Here is a 19,976-nt window from a genome sequence, read left to right as displayed (position 1 = left end):
CAAATGGGGAGGAGGAAGTTCTGTCTTTTCACCCATGTAGGCATCTCAGTGGCTATACTCTGGTACTTTTCATGGTCAACACCTGGCTTTACTACAGAGAGTTTTCTAGTGGTTCTTAAATACAGAGAATATTGTACATGGAAGTGCATAATGAATGATTTGTTTTGATTTTTGTTTCAAATGACCAATGCTCTTAATCAAAGTGCACCCTGGAGGTAAGAATTCTTGATGGAAGGATTATTGTCTGTCTAGTTGATGTGTGCTGTGGATATCACTTTGTATAAATAAAATGCTGTTTGGCCAGTAGCCAGGCAGGAAGTATAGGTGGGACAAGTAGAGAACAGAATTCTGGGAAGAGGAAGGCTGAGTAAAGAAAGACACTACCAGCCACTGCCATGACAACGGAGATGTAAGGTACCAATAAGCCACGAGCCACATGGCAAAGTATAGATTAAGAGAAATGGGTTAATTTAATTTAGAAGAAGTAGATAACAAGAAGCCTGCCATGGCCATACAGTTTGTAAGCAATGTAAGTCTCTGTGTGTTTACATGGTTGGGTCAGAGTGGCTGTGGAACTGGTGGGAGAGAGATTTGTCCTGACTGTGGGCCAGGCAGGACCAGGAAAACTCTAGCTACAGATATGTCTATAAGGAAGGTCATGAATTTGAAGAGCTTCAGAGATATAATAGAAAAAAAAAATACCATTTGCACAAGTACCAAACTGAAGTTCAAAGAATCACTACAATATAGTAAGGAGCTAAAGAAGAACTTTATTTTACTAAGATGGCCATACAACATAGAAGGATACACAAAATAAGATATATATGTGTGTGTGTGTGTGTGTGTGTGTGTGTGTGTGTGTGTGTTAGAGATAATTAAGAGACAAAATTTCCAGCTCACCAGTGCTGGGAGGGATTTAGGAGCTAGGAATTGATGTCCAAATAGGATTCTTCAGAAAATTTTATAATTTAATGTGCAGATTTGTCCCTGTTATGGTCATTTTGCAAAACTTCCACTTAAAGTTACATTTCTAAAATATTTGAAAATGTTTACATTATTATTTTATATGTCTGGGTGTTTTGTCCACATGTATGTACAGAAAATAATGTTGAATCCTGTAGAAGAGTTGTGAGATGTCATATGAGTATGAGATCCAGGTCTGGAAGAGCAGCCAGTACTCTTAACCATGGGCCCATCTCTCCAGATACATCTTTGAAATATTTTAAAGTCAGAGTAATTGGAATTGTGTAAACAAGGGAAGACTCTAACCACCATGGAACTTACAGTCACAGAAATAGTTATAATTTAGATATGAAATACCCTCCAAAAGTGAATCCTATTAAAGGCTTACACCATGAAGTGTTGGTATGGGAAAGTAGTGGACATTTTATTAATAGAGCTTAGTGGAAGGTGAAGGGTTCACAACACGCCCCCCCCCCACGGTCGCATTTACCAGGCGGACACTTCCGCCTAGCCAATTCCTGTCAGGCCGGACACCTCCGCCTAGCAAGTTCCGGCCAAGGCATCTCGCGTGACCAGAATCCGTGACGTGACCAGAATCCGTGACGTTACATGGCTACGTAAGAGCGCAACATGACCATGTGATCTACACACACGTGTGGAGTAGTGAGGAGACCTGGCCACGCCCCCAGCCGGTTTTTAAAGCGGAGCGCCATATTCCCAGTTCTCTCTCTTCTCTCCTCCTCTTCTCCACGCACGTGTCTCTCCCACAGGCCTGCACTCTCTATCCCTGTATCTCTAATAAACTCTTATAAGCGGATTCTGTCATGTTTCGTGACGTTTCCTTGCAGGGTAAGAACACAACGCAGCTAAATAACTAACAGAAGGTCTTTAAGTTTTTGGAGTTGTGGTCTCAAAGGGTACATATGATCCTAGATCCTTAAGTTTTTAATCTTTCATATACTGGTTATAAAGAAGAAATTTACTATGCCGTATGCCCCTGCTATTGTTATCTGCCAATATCATCAAGGACTGAAGAGCAATGAGTCTGACTTTGCTTGTACCTCTAAAAGCTATGCTCTCAAGCTCTTTATCATTAAACATGGATTATTTTAGGAATATGTTTCAGAGACAAGAAACTTGCTGATGTAGATATCACAAGATCAAATGAGACAGAATACTAACAATAATTTCCGACTTTATTAAAATGTTATCTACTGAAGTTATAACCTATATCATAGTTGTTTTCTATATACACACATGGGATGCTTTTCCATTTCACAGGTCCATTCTCTGTTAGAACAACTTCACTATCCCTAAAATCCTCCCCATTCCTCTCAGAGGGACAGCATGCCTACACTTTTGCTTACTGTCAAATTTGGGTAGAAAGCATTTACAAAACATCAATGTTAGAGAACAGCTTTCTTTTATCCAGCAAAAGGAGGAACAATAACTTTTTAATCATATCTCTTCAGTTAGAGGTATATCCATATTATATCTTCTATTACTTTCATGTTTTCATGCTATGTTAGACTATATTGTTATATCAGGTTAAATTCTTTTGCTATGTTACATTGTGTTGTAATGTTATAACAGGGAGAAAATTTCTCCCATGGGGATTCTTAAATACTGTCTTTTTCACCCTCATAAGTTCTCAAAGACAAATCAAAGTACTAATCTATCAAAGTTCACACTGTGGAACCAACGAGTTTATTGTGCATATGTACAGAGTATGGATGAGCGGTTATTGGCAGGAGTAATGGTGAACTCAAAGAAGTTGTACAGGAAGGTCTGCACCCATTGGATGAAGGCTACTGCATAGCCATGTAGATGGAGCCCCTTTTCCATTAACCTTCCCAGATTATGTAACATCTCTATGGATACCACCACAACTGAAGTCCAGGTCATGTGCAATGAGAGCAAAGCTGTATACACATATTTGGGAGGGGTAGCTGGGATCTCAGATGAACATCCAATAACTCCCTAGCCCCTCTTTTTGTGAAGTAATGCCAACCGTCCAGCCTTGATGATCTGTGGCAAGCAGGCACACCTTTTCTAATGAAAATTGCAGCTGTTCCATTTGAATGACTATGTTCTATAACACTTATATTGTTATTATGTTATGTTGTTAGTCAGCATTTGTATGGAAAATCCATGGACTCATTTTCATGTCTTGCTTTGGGGCATAGGCACTTTTATTGACAGACAGACTTACAGAATTCAAACATGTTCATTTGTTCCCCTTGTGTTCTTAGAATGTTTCTTTAAAAAAACACACTGAAGTATATTTCACAAACTTCTATTGTTAAGATGTTTTGAATATGTTTTTGTGAACATGCTAGAGGAACAATCTAACACACTTAGGTATGCTAATAATATCAAAATTATTATGACTTCTCCCTTGATGTAGGCATACTCATTGCACTCACAGTGCTAGTTGTTCATGGACAGAAAGGTACTTGTACACAATTAATTTATTATAAAAAAACATCAGCCTTGGGATGGAGAGATGGTTCAGCAGTTCAGAGTACTGGATGCTCTTCCAGAGGTCCTGAGTTCAATTCCCAGCAACCACATGGTGGCTCACAACCACCCATAATGAGATATGGTACCCTCTTCTGGCCCACAGGGATACATGCAGGCAGAACACTGTATACATAATAAATAAATAAATCTTAAAAAAAAAAAACAAAAAAAAAAAAAACAAACCAAAAAAACGCATCAGCCTTTATGACCTTGCTGTCACCATGGAGTCTATAATTGATTTTTAAGAGAAGTAATATTGATATCAGCACATAAGAGTTAGAAATATTTTGGCTCATGAAAACACACACACACACAAGCGTGTGCACACACACAGCCAAATAAACAAACAAATATTTTATGCCACTTGAACTTGAAAAATATTGGGCTGAGCACTGATAGCACACGCCTTTAATCCCAGCACTTGGGAGGCAGAGGAAGGTGGATATCAGTGAGTTCCAGGTCAGTCTGGTCTACACAGTGAGTTCCAGGACAGCTATGACTGTTTCATAGAGAAACTCTGTCTCAAAAAAAACAAAACAAAAAAGAAAAGGTATTTGATATAGAACTACCACAGCTCAGCATAACTAACAAACTTACAGGTGAATATTGAAACTTTTTCTCCTCTGGGACCAGTAATATAATGATAGGCACCACAGTTATCCAGTACAGTATGAAATGCAAGCCACAACAATCAGGCAGAGGAAATAAATAAAAAGGAAGGAAACAAGTAAGGATTGTGTTAAATTCTTTCTCTTTGCAGATCATATGATTCTATACTTAGAAAACCCTAGAAATTTTACAAAAAGACTTCTATCACCAATAAACCTGGCAAAGTAGCAGATAACAGCACACAAAAATCAATCATTTTCTTATAAGAGAGAAATAGACAAAATAATCTATTGGAAAAAATTGTAAACAAATAACAGTCACTTAGGAATAAATTTAATCAAGTAATAAAAAGCTCTTAATGAAAATATGACACTGAAGAGAGATATAACAGAAGATAGGAGAAAACACAAAGATGTGTTAATTTCTACAACAAAGAACAAAAGGACATCATTCCATCATACCTGTGCTCAAAGGGATGAAGTTACTTTTTGTGAATGCTAAATCTCTTCAGGAGGAAACTGCTATACTACCTCGATATCATCTTTGTCAGATATCCATAAAATCATGCTGATGATTCCCATGGAAATAGACAACTTGCCTTCATTTTCATCTAAGAGTCTTGTTCCTTAAAAAGTCCTAACTTTAACATATTCTGTGTTAGCCATTGATTTAGTTTCATAGGACTCATACCATGACAGTGAGGCCTTCAACATAACTATATCTCATTCAGAAATGATAAAATAACAAGAAATTATCTCCCTTGTTTAGCTTCTGTGTTGGTTTTCATTGTATATATGTAACTGGTTTACTTACAATTATTTTATATTTTTAGTCATCCGTGCTTAAACCAAGTTGAAAAAATTTTCAACACCATCAGGAATCTTTGAATATAGTCAGAGCACCAGGACCTAGTGTTTCCTTACTTTTGAGTATCAGATTATGGTACTGGAACAGAATTTTCCATAAGGTTAAAAAAAGAAAGAAAGAAAATATAACTTTATGCTGAGACAGCATTGTGTGCATAGTAAGTCTTCTCTAACGCTTTAGGTGAGCATAATGCCATATTTGTTAGTAGTGAGGAAAAATACATTGTTAACTTCTAATTAGGTTCCTTTGCTTTCTGTGCTGGCATATCACAAAGGTGACATAAAATGGAAATAATAATAAAATGTTTTAAAGAATTACAAAGAAGACTTAGTTTAACATTAGGAACACAAGTTGCCTTTTGTCTTAAAATGCCTGTTTCATGGCTTTTAAAAACTCTCCCATTTTAGTAATGGAAGCTAATATGAATAGGAGATATTATGAATATGAATGAATAGTCTCCTGTGAGGGGCTGAGAGTGCCTGCATGGGACAATTCCAAGAAGAGTACTGGAATTTGCCTCTATGTAAAAGCCAAAGGTACAAAAATAAAATTACAATTTTAGCTTTCATTTTTAATAAGGCACTGGCCATTATATAAATTAATTGAATTTAGATACTTAACATAGTAATGTTTGCTTAATTCTACATATGAGGAAGCTGATCATCAAAGAGAGTTAACAGGCAGGACATATAACATTGTCATGAACAATGGGTCATAGCATTAGATCATATACTCAGTTTCATAGAAAACCACAACACCAAAACTGTTTAGAGCTTTCATTTCATCTTCTCAGAGACATGTTTGTTCAGTAGCTAAATGAAAAGTATTTTAAATAAAAATATCAGAATACAAGACTATCTATGTGGTTGATGAACTTTCTTGAGCTTTTGTAGTTCCTGGGAATGGATGGTGGAATGTCAGTTATTTCAGGACCCTGTGTGCCTCCTTCACCTTCTGATGGATCCCATGGATTGGCTGACACAAACTACCCAAAACCTACCTCCAAAATGTGGTGGTGGGCCACAGAGAAGCACCACACCTTGACCTTCTCGGACGGACACTGTGCTTCTGGTTTTGGTTTCAAAATCTTCAATATCTTGGGAAACAAAGAAAACAGGTTCAGAGTTCCTTACATTTTAGAAGTTAAGAAGAATCTAGATATCTTAAAGGGAACTTATTTTGATTGTTATGAGTAACAGATACTCATATTTGGCTAAACAGAATATGGAGCTAATAGTTAATTTATTTGCAGTGGTGAATCATTCACAAAGTCTTGCATTTCTTTCTGTCTTACTTTTAGATATAATTCAGTAGAGATTGTGATAAACACATTTGTTTATTATGGCTACTCACTATGTTTACTTTTATTCTTTTAGACAGTTTGTAACCCAGTAAGCAGTCCTCTAAGGGTAGCACATATTTAATATGTCCAGACAAAGTAGATTTAAAAGGGTATGCATGCTGGGCAGTGGTGGCACATGCCTTCAATCTCAGCACTGAGGAGTCAGAGGCAGGTCGATCTCTATGAGTTCAAGGCCAGCTGGGTCTACAGAGTGAGTTCCAGGACAGCCAGGACTTTTACACAGAGTAACCTTGTCTTGAAAATAAATAAATAGGTGTGCTAATGTCTACTTTTTTAGATTAATAGCTGCCATTTGATGGTTAGACAATGCCTCAGATTTAGGATATGGTGGCCCAAGAAGTAAAGCTGCCATTGATAGAACCAGTGTACTCCTTTCTCTACATCCCCCCCCACACACAAAGCTGCTTCTTGAACTTAAGTGGGAGGTGTGATTTCCTATATTAAGCAACCCTAGAAATTTAGAAATGGATGAAATCTTGATAAACCATCTAGTTAATGTTTAAATCTTTCAACATTCCTAGGAAAAGTCTACCAGACTCCAGGAAGGGCTCAATTCCTTCTGAACATCAATACCTTCATCTGTAAAATACATCCAATCACTCACTAACTCACTCACTCACTTGTTCATTAACCTTCTGAAAGATAGGAATGCTGTTCAAGTGTAAAAGCAATATTTGTAAGGATAACAGAGAATAGCAAAGGGCTGACTCATTGTTATTCTGCTAACTCTCTAGTAGGAAAATCAGATTTAACAACAACAACAACAAAAAATGTGCATTGCTACAGAAGTGTAACCACCATTTTGAAACAGAATCTGCTATCTATGCGGATCTATTCTCTCCTCTTCAGTAGTATTAGGGTTGGAATCAAACATTTCTCTAATTAGATGATATATTCTGCAGACTTATTTTTAGGTGCATAAACCAAAGAGAAAAATAACAGTTTCTGTGTTTGAGATTGCATCACTACAAACATTCATGGTTCTTTTTCACTCAGTTTCACTACCTCTTGACATGCCAATAAAATAAAAGCCACTTCTTATTCATAAACTACTTATTAGACATGAAAGATTAACTGTTATCTGCATATTTAAGAGACTTTGTGACAATCTGGGCCCATTGTTCTTGGTTGCTCACCATAATAACTACATGGTAAGACCCTATTCCTGAAGACACCCTCCATTTTTGTTATGAGACATAGAGAAATCAACTTGAACTGACCAGAAAACTCTTCTCTCTCCTAAGGAGCTTACTCAGTGCCAGGTGTTACTATGAAGACAGCTAAGGTAGAAAACACATCAGTGGTCATACACAATGCTAGACTCTGCATGCTATAATACTGGCTTCCCAGGCAAAAAGTACACATTGACACAATATTCAAAAAATACTCATTGATATGGCTGTTGTAGGACAACTAACAGTTTTCTAGTTGAATATGAGGCCTGCCCCACAGGGGAATTTCACTCTAGGAACTATAACTCTGATCAAAACCCATGACTGAAAATATCAAAGGACTTAAAGGAGCAACCTACTGTTTATGTTTTGCTAAATAGTCATGTTGTCAAACTTTGTTCTAAAAATTTGCTTATAACATAGACGTATGCTTCTCTCAACTTGGGTCAAAGAAGCATCTTTGGTAATGGGTAGTGTGATTAATGCCAAAACTCATACCTGGTTCAAGCACCAAGTATAAATAACTCTATAAACACTCAGTTGTGGTTGGGCCGTATATCAACCTTCCCATGCAAAGCTCCGGGAACTTTGTGGAAAAGAGGGGGAGGAAAGCTGGGACATGAAGACTTCTCAATATAAAATAGCTGTTACACATCAAATCACAGCAGTGTGCTTACCTGCACAAGATCAAAATAGTCAAAAGTCCAGCATGGATCAGGAGCTACTAGTAATTAATACTTCTGAGGGTAGGAGAATCACTCTGGTTTGGGGATGCAATACTGGTAGGTGGCTTATGTCCCAGTGGGCGGCCACACATACATGCAGATGCACAGCACTAATTGGACTCTGTGCATTATTAATAACTAAATAATAAAATAAAAAGAAGCTGATGGGAGACAGGCTGGGGGCTCCCTAGGAAGAGGTTGACAGAGGTGGTAGTGATAGATAGATATGATCAATATATGTTGTATAAATGCATGGCACATTAAAAATGAGTTTAATTATATTTTTTAAAAAGCAGGCTGTGTGAATAAAAACTACAAGTGAGTTCTATTGTGCCTGAGGCATTTATTGAGTAATCTCTTTATTATTGTTGTTTAACCTTTTACCTTCAGACATCCTTCAAAGGAAATGGAGAAAGCACAGATCTGATGGATAATAACAGGACCAACTTTGTCTGTGTGGGAAAGGGAGAACATTCCTTCCATAATTAAAAAAAAAAAATGAGACTAAAATTCTAGACACACAGAATTTACAGTGCATAGAAGCTAATGCTGCTGCCATTAAACTGCAAGAGTAAACAGATATTTTGGGTTCAGAAATTAATATACATATGGACTATACTAAAATGGAAGAGGAATATTTGGTTAAAAGTAATAAAATTCATTACAAAAAATCCTAGCCACTTCCATTAATCAGAAAGAAGCTATCAACCCAGAGGAGACTGATTTGGAAAATGCATAAAGTATATATAGTGGTGTACTTGTAATTTCAAAACCAAGAAGACCCTGAAAGGAGGATCACAAGATAGCCTTGGCTGCATAAAACTTCTGTCCCAAATAAAAAACAAATTTCTTAATGTCATATTGTTAAAAATAGGAGAAAGATATATTTCTGAATATATCTATACTAGTACTAAATTACAAAAGAAATAAAATAAAAGCCTATGTGTGACATACAAGCAACTCAAAAACTGCTACAAAGGATCTTAGGAAATGGATATTTTAAAAATTATTCATATTGTTTGTAGTAGAAGAATAACTGAGGTATGTCAGTTCCTCTGTGAACATTGTATAACCATGGTGTACTCGACATGAGAGTATGTTTAAAGTTTCTTTAATGTTTCTCTGTAGTATAACCAGAAAAGTTATAAATATTATTTGGACAAATAAGAGAGCATAGCAGTGACATGATGTCTACGGAACATCTCATCCCTGGATGAGGGAAATCCAAGGCCCAGATGTAGAAGAGGAGGATTTATCAGCAAATAAATTACTGAAAGCTATGTCAACAGATATGGAATAACACTCGAGTTTTTGATATGTGCTGTTTAACAAATATGTCTCTAGATTCAACTACTGAAAATACGACTCTTCAGAGGTAGAGAGACACTGAGATAAGAGAAAGGAATAGAGAAAAACAAAGGGACAAGAGAAAATATGGAATGGAGCAATGAAGACCTAAAAAAAGTTTAGATAGAAATTGTTAATCACATGAGATCTTGGCAAAATAAATTCAGTGACATTTTCAGACAGATCCAAATGTAGATGTGGGCTATGGTTCAGAGGCATACACGTAAACTCTTCAGAGAAGGCTGGGAGGTGGAGGGGAGATTCAGGAAGAACGTGAAAGGGTTGGAGAACTACACTGATTAGCTTATAGGGTAAGCTAGGAAGACAGGTACAAAGGGCATGTGGAGGGAAACTCCTTTGTAAGAAAGTGGAATTAGGAGAAGTGATCTGTGTATGGGCACAATACGGAATCCAGAGTATTCTCTTATTGGAATACAAAGCTTTGGATGGTGGATCCAAATCTCCAGATGAAACTGAAAAGAGAATATTTGCTAGGTTGTTTGAGAAGACAACGGATGCAAGAAACATAACTACTCAGCACTCTTGCTGTGGAGATTGAATGCAACTAAAAACACAAGGAATATAGAGTGCAGCTAGAGTGGCATTAAGAGACAGAAAATCATTGTATTTCTTTTTCCCAAAACCATGTCCAAATACACTCATATACAAAATCAACATCAACAGAACATTTTGCTTCCAGTTACGTTAGTACATTCTCTGTTTAAAGCACCTGTAGTTTATTGCTCTTTACTACATTATTTCCCGAATAAATATCTATATTTGTTTTCAAAATGTAAAGCTTTCAGTTCAGAGAAAGATATGCATGGCACATGATATGTGAACTTAGCAACGCATCTGTTCTTGAAGTTTTACCATGGATGTTTGTGCCAGTGGTCAAGCATGTGTATGAGCATACACATGGAGGCCAGAGGACATACTCAAGTGTCACTCTTCAGGTACTATCTCTCATCAGCCTACAGCTCTCATGGGTCAAGTTTGGCTGACCAGTAATTCCCAGGAACCTATCTCCTTCCCAGGGATGGGATTACAATTATGAGCCATCAGTCTTGACTTTATTTACAGGACTTCTAGTGATGGATCTCAGGCCCTCATGCTCACAAGGCAAATGTTTAGCCATCTCTCTAGTACCTGTTCTAGATTTTTTAAAAAACAGAAATCTTCCTCAAGATGTAATCCGTTTATCCCCCATAATTGCACCCCTTCCTCCATTTGCTCTTCATCAATAGCCATTAGTTGTGTCCTATGTGAGGATCTGGTATGCCTGGCATGTTGTTGTTGCTTATTTGTTTGTTTGTTCATTTGGAGTATTATTTAATCAAATCCATTCCATTTCCTTTTTGGTTATGAAAACACTGAAATAGCTTCATGTATGTTGGTGCCATCAATACAAAGTAATATGGTCAGGGTCATAATTCACTGGTGAACACTTGACTAACATGCAAGAGTGCTGGGGTCAAACTCCAGCACTTTAAAAAAGAAAGTTATTGGCTTAACCTGAGTTCTTGGAGACTTGGCTTTGAATCACTTTAAATAAAAACTTACCTTGTTTGCTTTTACCTGACTCCCAGTGTCTGTTCTGTTGACACCACACCTTCTCACCACCTCCCCCGAAGAAACCTTTAGGACCAGGAAACATCTGGTACCCAAACAGGCTCTGGTTGTCTCCCTCCCCTTACAGCTCTGGACAGTGCTCACAAGAAGGTGTGTTTTGGTGAGAAGGCCCCTCAATGTTGTGTGTTTTGGGTCATTTTGGCAGGTAAGTGTTGGGACCTCCCTTTCTTTCCTTCTTTTGTGTTGTCTGTCATGTTTGTCTGCCCATCTAATTAGGAAGGCACATTTTTTTTTTCTTTTTCGGTTTGCCTGGCACCTCCACATAAGGGCTGACCCCCCCAGGAGGTAGAACCAATGCTCTGCTCCTAAACACCATTCCTCATATGGAGACACCATGTAGGCACATGTCTGTGGCCTAAAAAAACATGGAAGTCTCCCACTAAACATAAAAATGGTCTGACACAATTTTTCACCCCTGTTGACTGCCATCTTTTCTCTGACTGTTGCTCGCCTATTGTCTCCCTCTACAAAACAGGTAGCCTCTCCATCACCTCCACCCCTTCCATGTCTGATCTTTCTATAGCATCTGATGATGAGAAAGCAGACAGTTCAGGCCCTGCAAAACCTGCTGAGGAGAGCAAGGCCACAGTTAAGACCTCCATCAGAGTATCATGGAGTGAAGTGCCTAAATATATCCACCTGCCCTTAAAGGTGGGAATTCCCTCACACTGCAGTATGTCCCCCAGCAGCCACAGTCCTCACCACCCTCCACTCCACCACTCCTGTCTCGGGCCTCAATGGCTGTCAGAAGCCTTTCAGGTCAACCTAGGACAAAATGCCACTAGCCAGTCCTGGATTCCCACCCCTATAGCTGAACTCTCCCTTATCTGGAAGGCAGCTAATGAGTCTATCCTGGATTCACCTTACTTCTAACAGGTCCCCACTCAATGGGCAATGAAACTACAGACTTCCTCTGATTGGTATAGTGGGCTCAAAGCTGTGCTGGAGCATCTGCCTTTCTTAGCTGGAAATCGGCTTATAATGATCAAGCAGAAGCTCAAGCACAAGTGAACCTCTTAATTAATGTTGACATGCTCATTGGATGAGGTAACGTTGTCCATCCCATCCACCAGGCACAGATTGGACATCAAGTCTACTACCAATAAGTTTCTGACCTGGTCTTCAAAGCTCTTAGGCATGGACCCTGTGGGACCCTTTAGTTTACTTCTGTCATCTTATTCAACAGACAGAGGGACTTTTCACTGATTTTCTCACACATGTCAAAAAGGCATCGGAGCAAAGAGAAGACCTGGGCCCACTTGGGAAATGTTAATCAAACAATTGCAATGTGGTCAAAGCAGACTGCAATGAGGACATTCACAAGTGGGTACTGGCCACAAGAGATCATGACCCCAATAATGGTCCCATCATTGCCCACACTACTTCCCTGGATACCCTCCTTGTGGACAGGCAGCTCACCAACAATACACCCGAGGGCCCCCAAGTAGACAGATCTTACTGGAGATGAGGCAAACCAGGTCATTTGTGACAGGACTACCCCTGGGCAAAGCCTAGGACCCGATGCCTCAGATGCAATAAGGGATTTCATTGGGCAATCAAGGAATTGCAGATCATAGCCTGCCTAAGCACCAGGTCCCCTGCTGACCCACAGGAGAGGGTTTGCTTGTGTTTTTCCTTAGAATGCAATTACACCAATATGGGTCCCCACAAGAGATATGCATCCCACCACAGATCAGCCCACCTCCATCAATGAAGAATTGGCAATGGATGTGTAATATACATACTCATTACTATTGCCCCTTTTATTCCCTCAAAAGCAGAGGATCTATGGACTCTTGTTTCCTTGCCTCCTGTTATGTTGCCAGTGGAAATTAACTCCCCTGCTTTCCCTATGATATTTACCACCAACTTTTCACTAGGTCTTCACTTTATAGATCTGGTGCTGACCACCAGAAAATTGGAGGGTGCCAGCTCTGTGGAGGAAGCCTTTGCTTTACCCTCTTCCCTTTTTTCTTTCTCTTGTCCAATGCTTAAGAAATCGAATTAGTAATAGACATGTCTCTACTGGCACAGATTGGACATCAAGCCTACTACAAACAGGTTTCTGACCTGGCCTTCAAAGCTCTTAGGCATGGACCCTGTGGGACCCTTGAGTTTACTACTAAACTCTACTACTAAACCTCTACTGGCCCACGATCCACACTTCCAGGCAATTTGTCTTACCCCCTTAATTACTCCATTCTACCCGAGGAACAAATATCCTGTCTCAATATGACCAGGGTCTTGGTGATGTCATTGGAGACATAATTTTTAATTAAGGTCTGGGTCAATTTAAAAAGACTATTTGATCCCTCCTGGATGTTCATATATGCTTTGATTGGTAGGGTGATTCTGTTAATCCTTATTCTCTTTATACACCTCCTGAAGCACATCCTATGATGAAGACTGTAGTGGGTAGCCATTCCAGCTTGGATCTGGAAGTTCCAACCCCCATTGAGACTCTGGCAACTGTCACGACTATGAGGCGGGGCGAGGGGAGGCGCCGGGGGACCCGAGAGCTGGATGGGCCAGCGCTCGCGCTGGGTGCTCTCTCGGTGCTGGCACGCTGACCAGTGCAGATTGACTGTGTAGAGCTCCGGAGAACACCGCTGGACTGCATTACACCTTCCCCAGACCCTGCGACCTACCCATTACTTAATTTGTGAGTTACGCCATTAAATAAATATCCTTTTAACTACGTGGAGTGGCCAAAATAATTTCTCCAGGCTGCCAGCTGTCTTGGTCTACTCTTGCAAGATTCCCGAAAGTTGCTTGCATCCATCTACCATTTCTCAGGTACCATTATGTTCCTTCTCAGGTCTTTGATGGGATTGAAGACTAGCAGTTATAGTTACAACTTGGTATATATAATATCTTAGATAGAACATATTAAGTATTAGATTCAGGTTCTTTAGGATAGGACATCTTTGAATGATCTTTATAACATGCTGTTTACCTATGCTCTATACTTCTCTGGATTTTAGTATGTGTTTCTTGCTTGATATTGTTTGCATTGGTTGTAGTTCCATCTTATCTAGGTCATTATCTCTCATTATTTCTGGACAATATTTGATAACCATTCCTTTGTATATAGTCTTGTATTAGTTTAGAACCTTCTTATTTAGACAAAAAGGGGGAGATGTAGTGGGTAGCCATTCCAGCTTGGATCTGGAAGTTCCAACCCCCATTGAGACTCTGGCAACTGTCACGACTACGAGGCGGGGCGAGGGGAGGCTCCGGGGGACCCGAGAGCTGGATGGGCCAGCGCTCGCGCTGGGCGCTCTCTCGGTGCCGGCACGCTGACCAGTGCAGATTGACTGTGTAGAGCTCCGGAGAACACCACTGGACTGCATTACACCTTCCCCAGACCCTGCGACCTACCCATTACTTAATTTGTGAGTTACGCCATTAAATAAATATCCTTTTAACTACGTGGAGTGGCCAAAATAATTTCTCCAATAGAAGACCACTCTTCAGGTTTTAATGGCTCTTAGATATCCTGCTCATAGCCCTCCACAGGAGGTTATTCATGCCTGGCTCTCTGAAATTCAAAAGGCTACTGCCTAATCCTCTTCACCTGGATGGTTCTCCAGGAATGTATGTTCTTCTAGGGTTGGTAGTCAATGAGGGGTAAGAGCTTGTTAGGCAAGCCAACCTAAGGCAGGCACAGTCCAGTTTTGAGCCCTCCTGAGGCAGGGTAAACAAGGCCTGAGCAAAGAACTCTGGTTCCCACTGAAAGCCTAAATAATAATAATAATAATAATAATAATAATAATAATAATAATAATAAAAGGTGGATATGTAGGAAGATAAGGTCTATGAGGCTAAGAGATAAGCGAACCTGGAGTCTGCCTAAGAGGCTAGCAACTGGCACTGTCAGTGCCTAGCCAATGAGGGGTGACCACACAATGTCATCAGATTCAGATGCAGCCTGGGTGCTGGGAGGAGGGTATATAAGGCTCTCCCCATTGCTGTATAAACAAGTCTACTGTTTGCCATTTACCTGACTCCAGGTGTCTGTTGTACCTGAAGTTTGCCTGTGTCCTAAATGGCCCTTGGTCGGAACACGTCTCTGTCCCCCACCAGTCCCACAGCCACTTGGACCCAAGTAAACACACAGAGGCTTATATTATTTACGAACTGTATGGCCATTAGCTCAAGCTTATTACTGACTAGCTCTTACACTTAAATTAACCCACAATTCTTATTTATGTTTAGCCACATGGCTTGGTACCTTTTCTCAATTGTCTTCACATCTTGCTTTCTCTGTGTCTGGCTGGTGACTTCTGACTCAGCCTTCCTCTTCCAGACTTCTCCTTATTTGCTTATTCCACCTATACTTCCTGCCTGGCTACTGGTCAATTCAGCATTTTATTTATCAACCAATCAGAGCAACACATTCACAGCATACAGAGCAACATCACCCATCAGTCTGTGCCCTTAATGCCACACTTCTCGTCACCTCCCCCAGGGAGACATTAGGACCCAGCAACACTACCTAACTATATTTCAAAACTAACAGTCAGTAGACAGACCTGTTGTTTCTGCTTCTTGTAGCCCTAAGAAGTGGCTAATCTGAATATTTTTATAAAATGGGGACCTTTACTATTATATTTGAAAGATGTCATTAAATTATCATTCATTTTTAGTGGTCACAGAAAGAAAAACACTGTCAAAGTAAGTGAGGAGAAACTGAAGTGTGGTATGATATTAGGAAGTTTTGGACTGAATGCTCTTGGTGTCACATTGTCAGACTCGTAAGCCTGGAAACATGTCATGTTTTCAGTGTTAATCAGAAGTCATTATAACCATGGTGATAAGACCCCTGATTCCTTAACTATTGTTTTACACTTCCAGATAAATGACATCCATTGGTAACATAATTTCTCTGAGATCTTTGTTCTTACAATAGGGTTTTTATTAGCTGCCACAAAGAAAATCACCTTCTCTCAAAAGTGGCACAAATCCTGCTAGCTATCAAAACACAGTTGTTGCAAAATGTCACTAGTTCATAGGTTTTAATTCATAATTCAGATATTAAAACTGTTTAATAGCACATAGATCATAATCAAGATATAATTTTGCCTTTTCACACTAGGTGTCCCCTCACAGGAATCTCCTTTCAACAGGATCTATTTTTCTGTATTTCAAATATCTTCTTAGCAGCTAAAATTGCAATTTGGTTGAGATAAAATTTGAGGCAAGTGTCAATGAATGTCTGCAGCCATAAGAGCATCCAATGAATATTTTCTTTGCTATATAATACCTTGAAAAAGTTTACATTTATCTCTCTCCAAGACGAGGTCAGGGAAAACCACCAATTTCTATTTTTACCTTATCATTTTTTCTTTATGCTTAAGAGAAAAATAGCTTGCTGTGAGATCATTCCCTGAGATCATCTCGAATTCTATAACGTTTTGAGATATTCCCATGGACCACAAAGGCGACCTGCACAGACTGTCCTTGTGTTCAAGGTTTAAGTCCTGCAGTGCTGGTTGCTGTTAAAGATCTCAATTGTTGAGCTTGCTTTCATTAAGCTATTCTGATGACCATAGCTTACAGGGCCCTGTGGTTTTATTGCCTCTTTTTTTGTGTGTAGAAGTTTTTGGCAGAAACATAAGCAAAAATGCAGTCACAAACAAGGCTCTGTTCCAAAGGCCAGCAGGAAGTGCCCGAGAATGGCCCATAAAATGAGCTTTAAAGAATTGCTGGGCCATATGCTCTCTCATGGAGCCACCATGGCACAGTAGAGGGACAAGAGATGGAAAAAAAATGTACTTAAAATGAAGTCCATGCAATGTTAAGTATTCCAACATTCAATCGTAAGGAGAATACATCTTTGCAGCTGTCACGTGTAGGAATGCCTCTCAGCTTAATTAAAGCAAGAAACTGTGCTTTTGATGCCAAGGCCTGAGGATCACATTCAGAAGATGTGTTGGCAGTGCCAGCTCCTGACACCGAAGGGGGCCAATGAGTTGCCAACTCTCATAAGCTTAAAGGAAGGCAATGAGTACCTAGGGCCCATCAGCCAGAATCAAGAAGATAACACTTAAACTTTTGAGGATAAGGGAAACTACATATTCACGGGGAAAATGTCAACACAGGTCGGAAAACAGCACAGGTTAGAAAATATAAATAATGTGTCTTCTCCATTTAATAAGGATAAATTTATTTAATTTAACACTGAAGTTTTCTTTTCTCTCTTTTATTCTCTCCCTTATCCATATATCAAGAATTGCTACCTCGGGCTCTACACCCTCATGAGAGTGGTCAATGAACCCTCCTAATTGCCTATAATGCCTTTGAAACTGGCTCACACACTGAGCAGAGAAAGAAGCTGAGGCTGAAAGGCTCATTGGTTCCTAGGTGTCAGGTCAAAATTGCAAGAGTATGGTTCCTGAACTCTGAACACATGTTGTTCTGTGCTGCAGATGTCAGCTAGAGTCTCTGTGTGAGGATACACCAGTCTTAATCACTTAATTATATGCAACTCAAACACTTTATCATGAAATAAATTATACAGGTGTGTCCCTATATCCCATTGGCCAGGGCTGCCTATTGCTTACGCCTATCTTTCTTCAACAGCCCTACATCCCCATTACTGTCCTTTCAGGAGGATAGAGACTCACTCTTCACTGTAAAAAGTAAACTAAAATAAGTCAGATCATACACTACAACTCCTTCTAGCAATTAGGAATTAAGAAATCTGTAATGCCCTTCCACGGGATACAAGGAAATAAAAATTTATTTCAAAATACTAACATGTTAAAGTGTCTGTATTTGAAAAGCAGACTAAAAACATCCTTCTCACTAAGCCTTTCCCCAGACACAGACTGTAATCTGCTCCCAAACCTAAGACATTGCTCAGTTTTTCTCTTGCTCTACACCTTAAAAGCGATTTCAATTACTTGTCTCTTTGAAGCCATTAGATCTGACTTTAAACGCAGAGATTTATTTTCTCCAGCTCCTTGCTTTCCAGCAATCAAATACTATTTCCCCCTTTGAGACCCTGTCTGAAGAAGTTTCAGTGTGAAGTATGCACTGGAGTAAACAGGACTCCAGTGCACGCTCACCTTCAGGATGCAGCTCCCAGGTTGAAGAGGAGTGTTTTGTTTTGGCCTAAGGCAAAAACATTGTGCTGAGCAGTGAAAGGCAGATACCTTACCAAGCAAAACTCAAGTGCTCAGAGACACCAAGAAAAGTCCCCGAGTTCTGTATTGCTCTCAGAGAACTCTCGGATATAAATGCAGGGGCCTTTCAGAATTAAGAAAGAAAAAAAAATTTCTATTTAAAACTCTCAAGACTGAATTCATATTTCTCCATACTTCTTTTCCTCCCCTTTATTCCCTGTTTCTTGAGTGGTTTGAATAAGGAAAGAATCTTAGTTCTATTATTAATTTTCTCAGACATTTATTAAGTGGCATACAAAAATATCTCTGCTTAGCCCAGTTTCATTTTCTGTTCTCATTCTCTGGATGCTCTATACTCAGTTACATTGTTTCAGATATTATTGTGTTTCCTAGCTTAACTCAGTAACATAACATGACATAACCTAATAAAGTGCAATGCTATTGTCAAATCCTGTAAAAGAAGCAATAGCTAAAACTTGATATTAGACACAAATCTGGAATGCTAATATCCAAGTAGGAAGTAAGAATCCATTTTAAGAGCTTCTGGTGTCGAATCCACTTAGAATCCCAACTAAAATTTCTTTACACTTTTTTTTGTTGATGTGAAAGTATTTCTATTAAAATTCATAAATGAGAGAACCACAAGATGGCTCAGTGAGTAAGGGTATGTGCGGCCAAGCTGACAACCTGTGTTTGATCCCTTGGACCTGGTGGGAGGAGAGAATAGATTTCCACAAGTGGTCCTCTAATCTCCACATGAATACTGTGGCATGCACCACCCCCACAACACACACAAGAGTCAACAAATATAATCAAAATAAGTAATTTATGAATAAGTGTTGGACCAAGTGAGTAGTTTCCTGATTTTCTGACAATGATAAATTGATAGAGAACTATCTTCTGTGGCATGTAATTAAAGTAAATAAAAAAAATCAGAAGAGAGGGCCACTATATTGTCCTCTATTGGCCCTGGATCTAGATTTTCAAAAAGGTATGGGTTTAGTAAATAGAACAAGTAAGCATATTTGAAGTAACTAAGAGCTCTGTTATAATACAGATGGAGAAGCACATATGACTTACTATAATGAACTCATTTATCTGATGAACAATGATAGTAACAGTTACATCCATGGAAAAAGAAACAATCAAGCCCTACCCATGGGCAGTCCTTACACTTACTCCATAAGTTTGCATATCTTCTACAATTAAAACCAGATGAGGGCCTACAGAGACAGTTCTGTGATGAAGAGTGTTTTCTGTCCATCCAGAGGACCCCACTTCAGTTCCCAGCCAGCACCCAAGTCAGGTGTGTGGCTTCCTTTACCACCTCCCAGTGGCTAGTTCAAATGTTCACTGAATGAAAGGAAAAAAAAAAAAAAAAACTGCCTCAAGTCCAAAGCATGTGAATCTTATTCTGAGCACAGTCACATCAAGTTGTATTTTATTCCAAAGCCTGTTTTACCAACTTGACACAAGTTGTTAGATGGAGGGTCATTGAACCCCCACTGGCCAGAAAAACTATGCATCCCAGTTAGAAACAGAAGCAACCTCTTAGCTTGGTGTTTGAGTAGTCAGAGAAGAAGAAGGAGAAGGAGGAGGAGGAGGAGGAGGAGGAGGAGGAGGAGGAGGAGGAGGAGGAGGAGGA

General features: G+C 39.4%; 1 protein-coding gene across 1 annotated transcript in view; it reads right to left on the bottom strand.

Annotated features, from left to right (window-relative positions):
* Positions 1-19,976, bottom strand: part of Cntn6 (contactin 6) — a 354,660-nt gene that overhangs the window by 140,978 nt on the left and 193,706 nt on the right. Inside the window, 1 exon segment of the mRNA XM_028886665.2 lies at positions 5,963-6,058. Coding sequence (XP_028742498.1) covers positions 5,963-6,058 — 96 coding nt within the window.

Source organism: Peromyscus leucopus, chromosome 3 (assembly GCF_004664715.2).
Source record: "Peromyscus leucopus breed LL Stock chromosome 3, UCI_PerLeu_2.1, whole genome shotgun sequence".
Classification (NCBI taxonomy): Eukaryota; Metazoa; Chordata; class Mammalia; order Rodentia; family Cricetidae; genus Peromyscus; species Peromyscus leucopus.
Note: the sequence above shows the minus strand (reverse complement) of the source record. Positions and strands in the feature narration are given on the sequence as shown.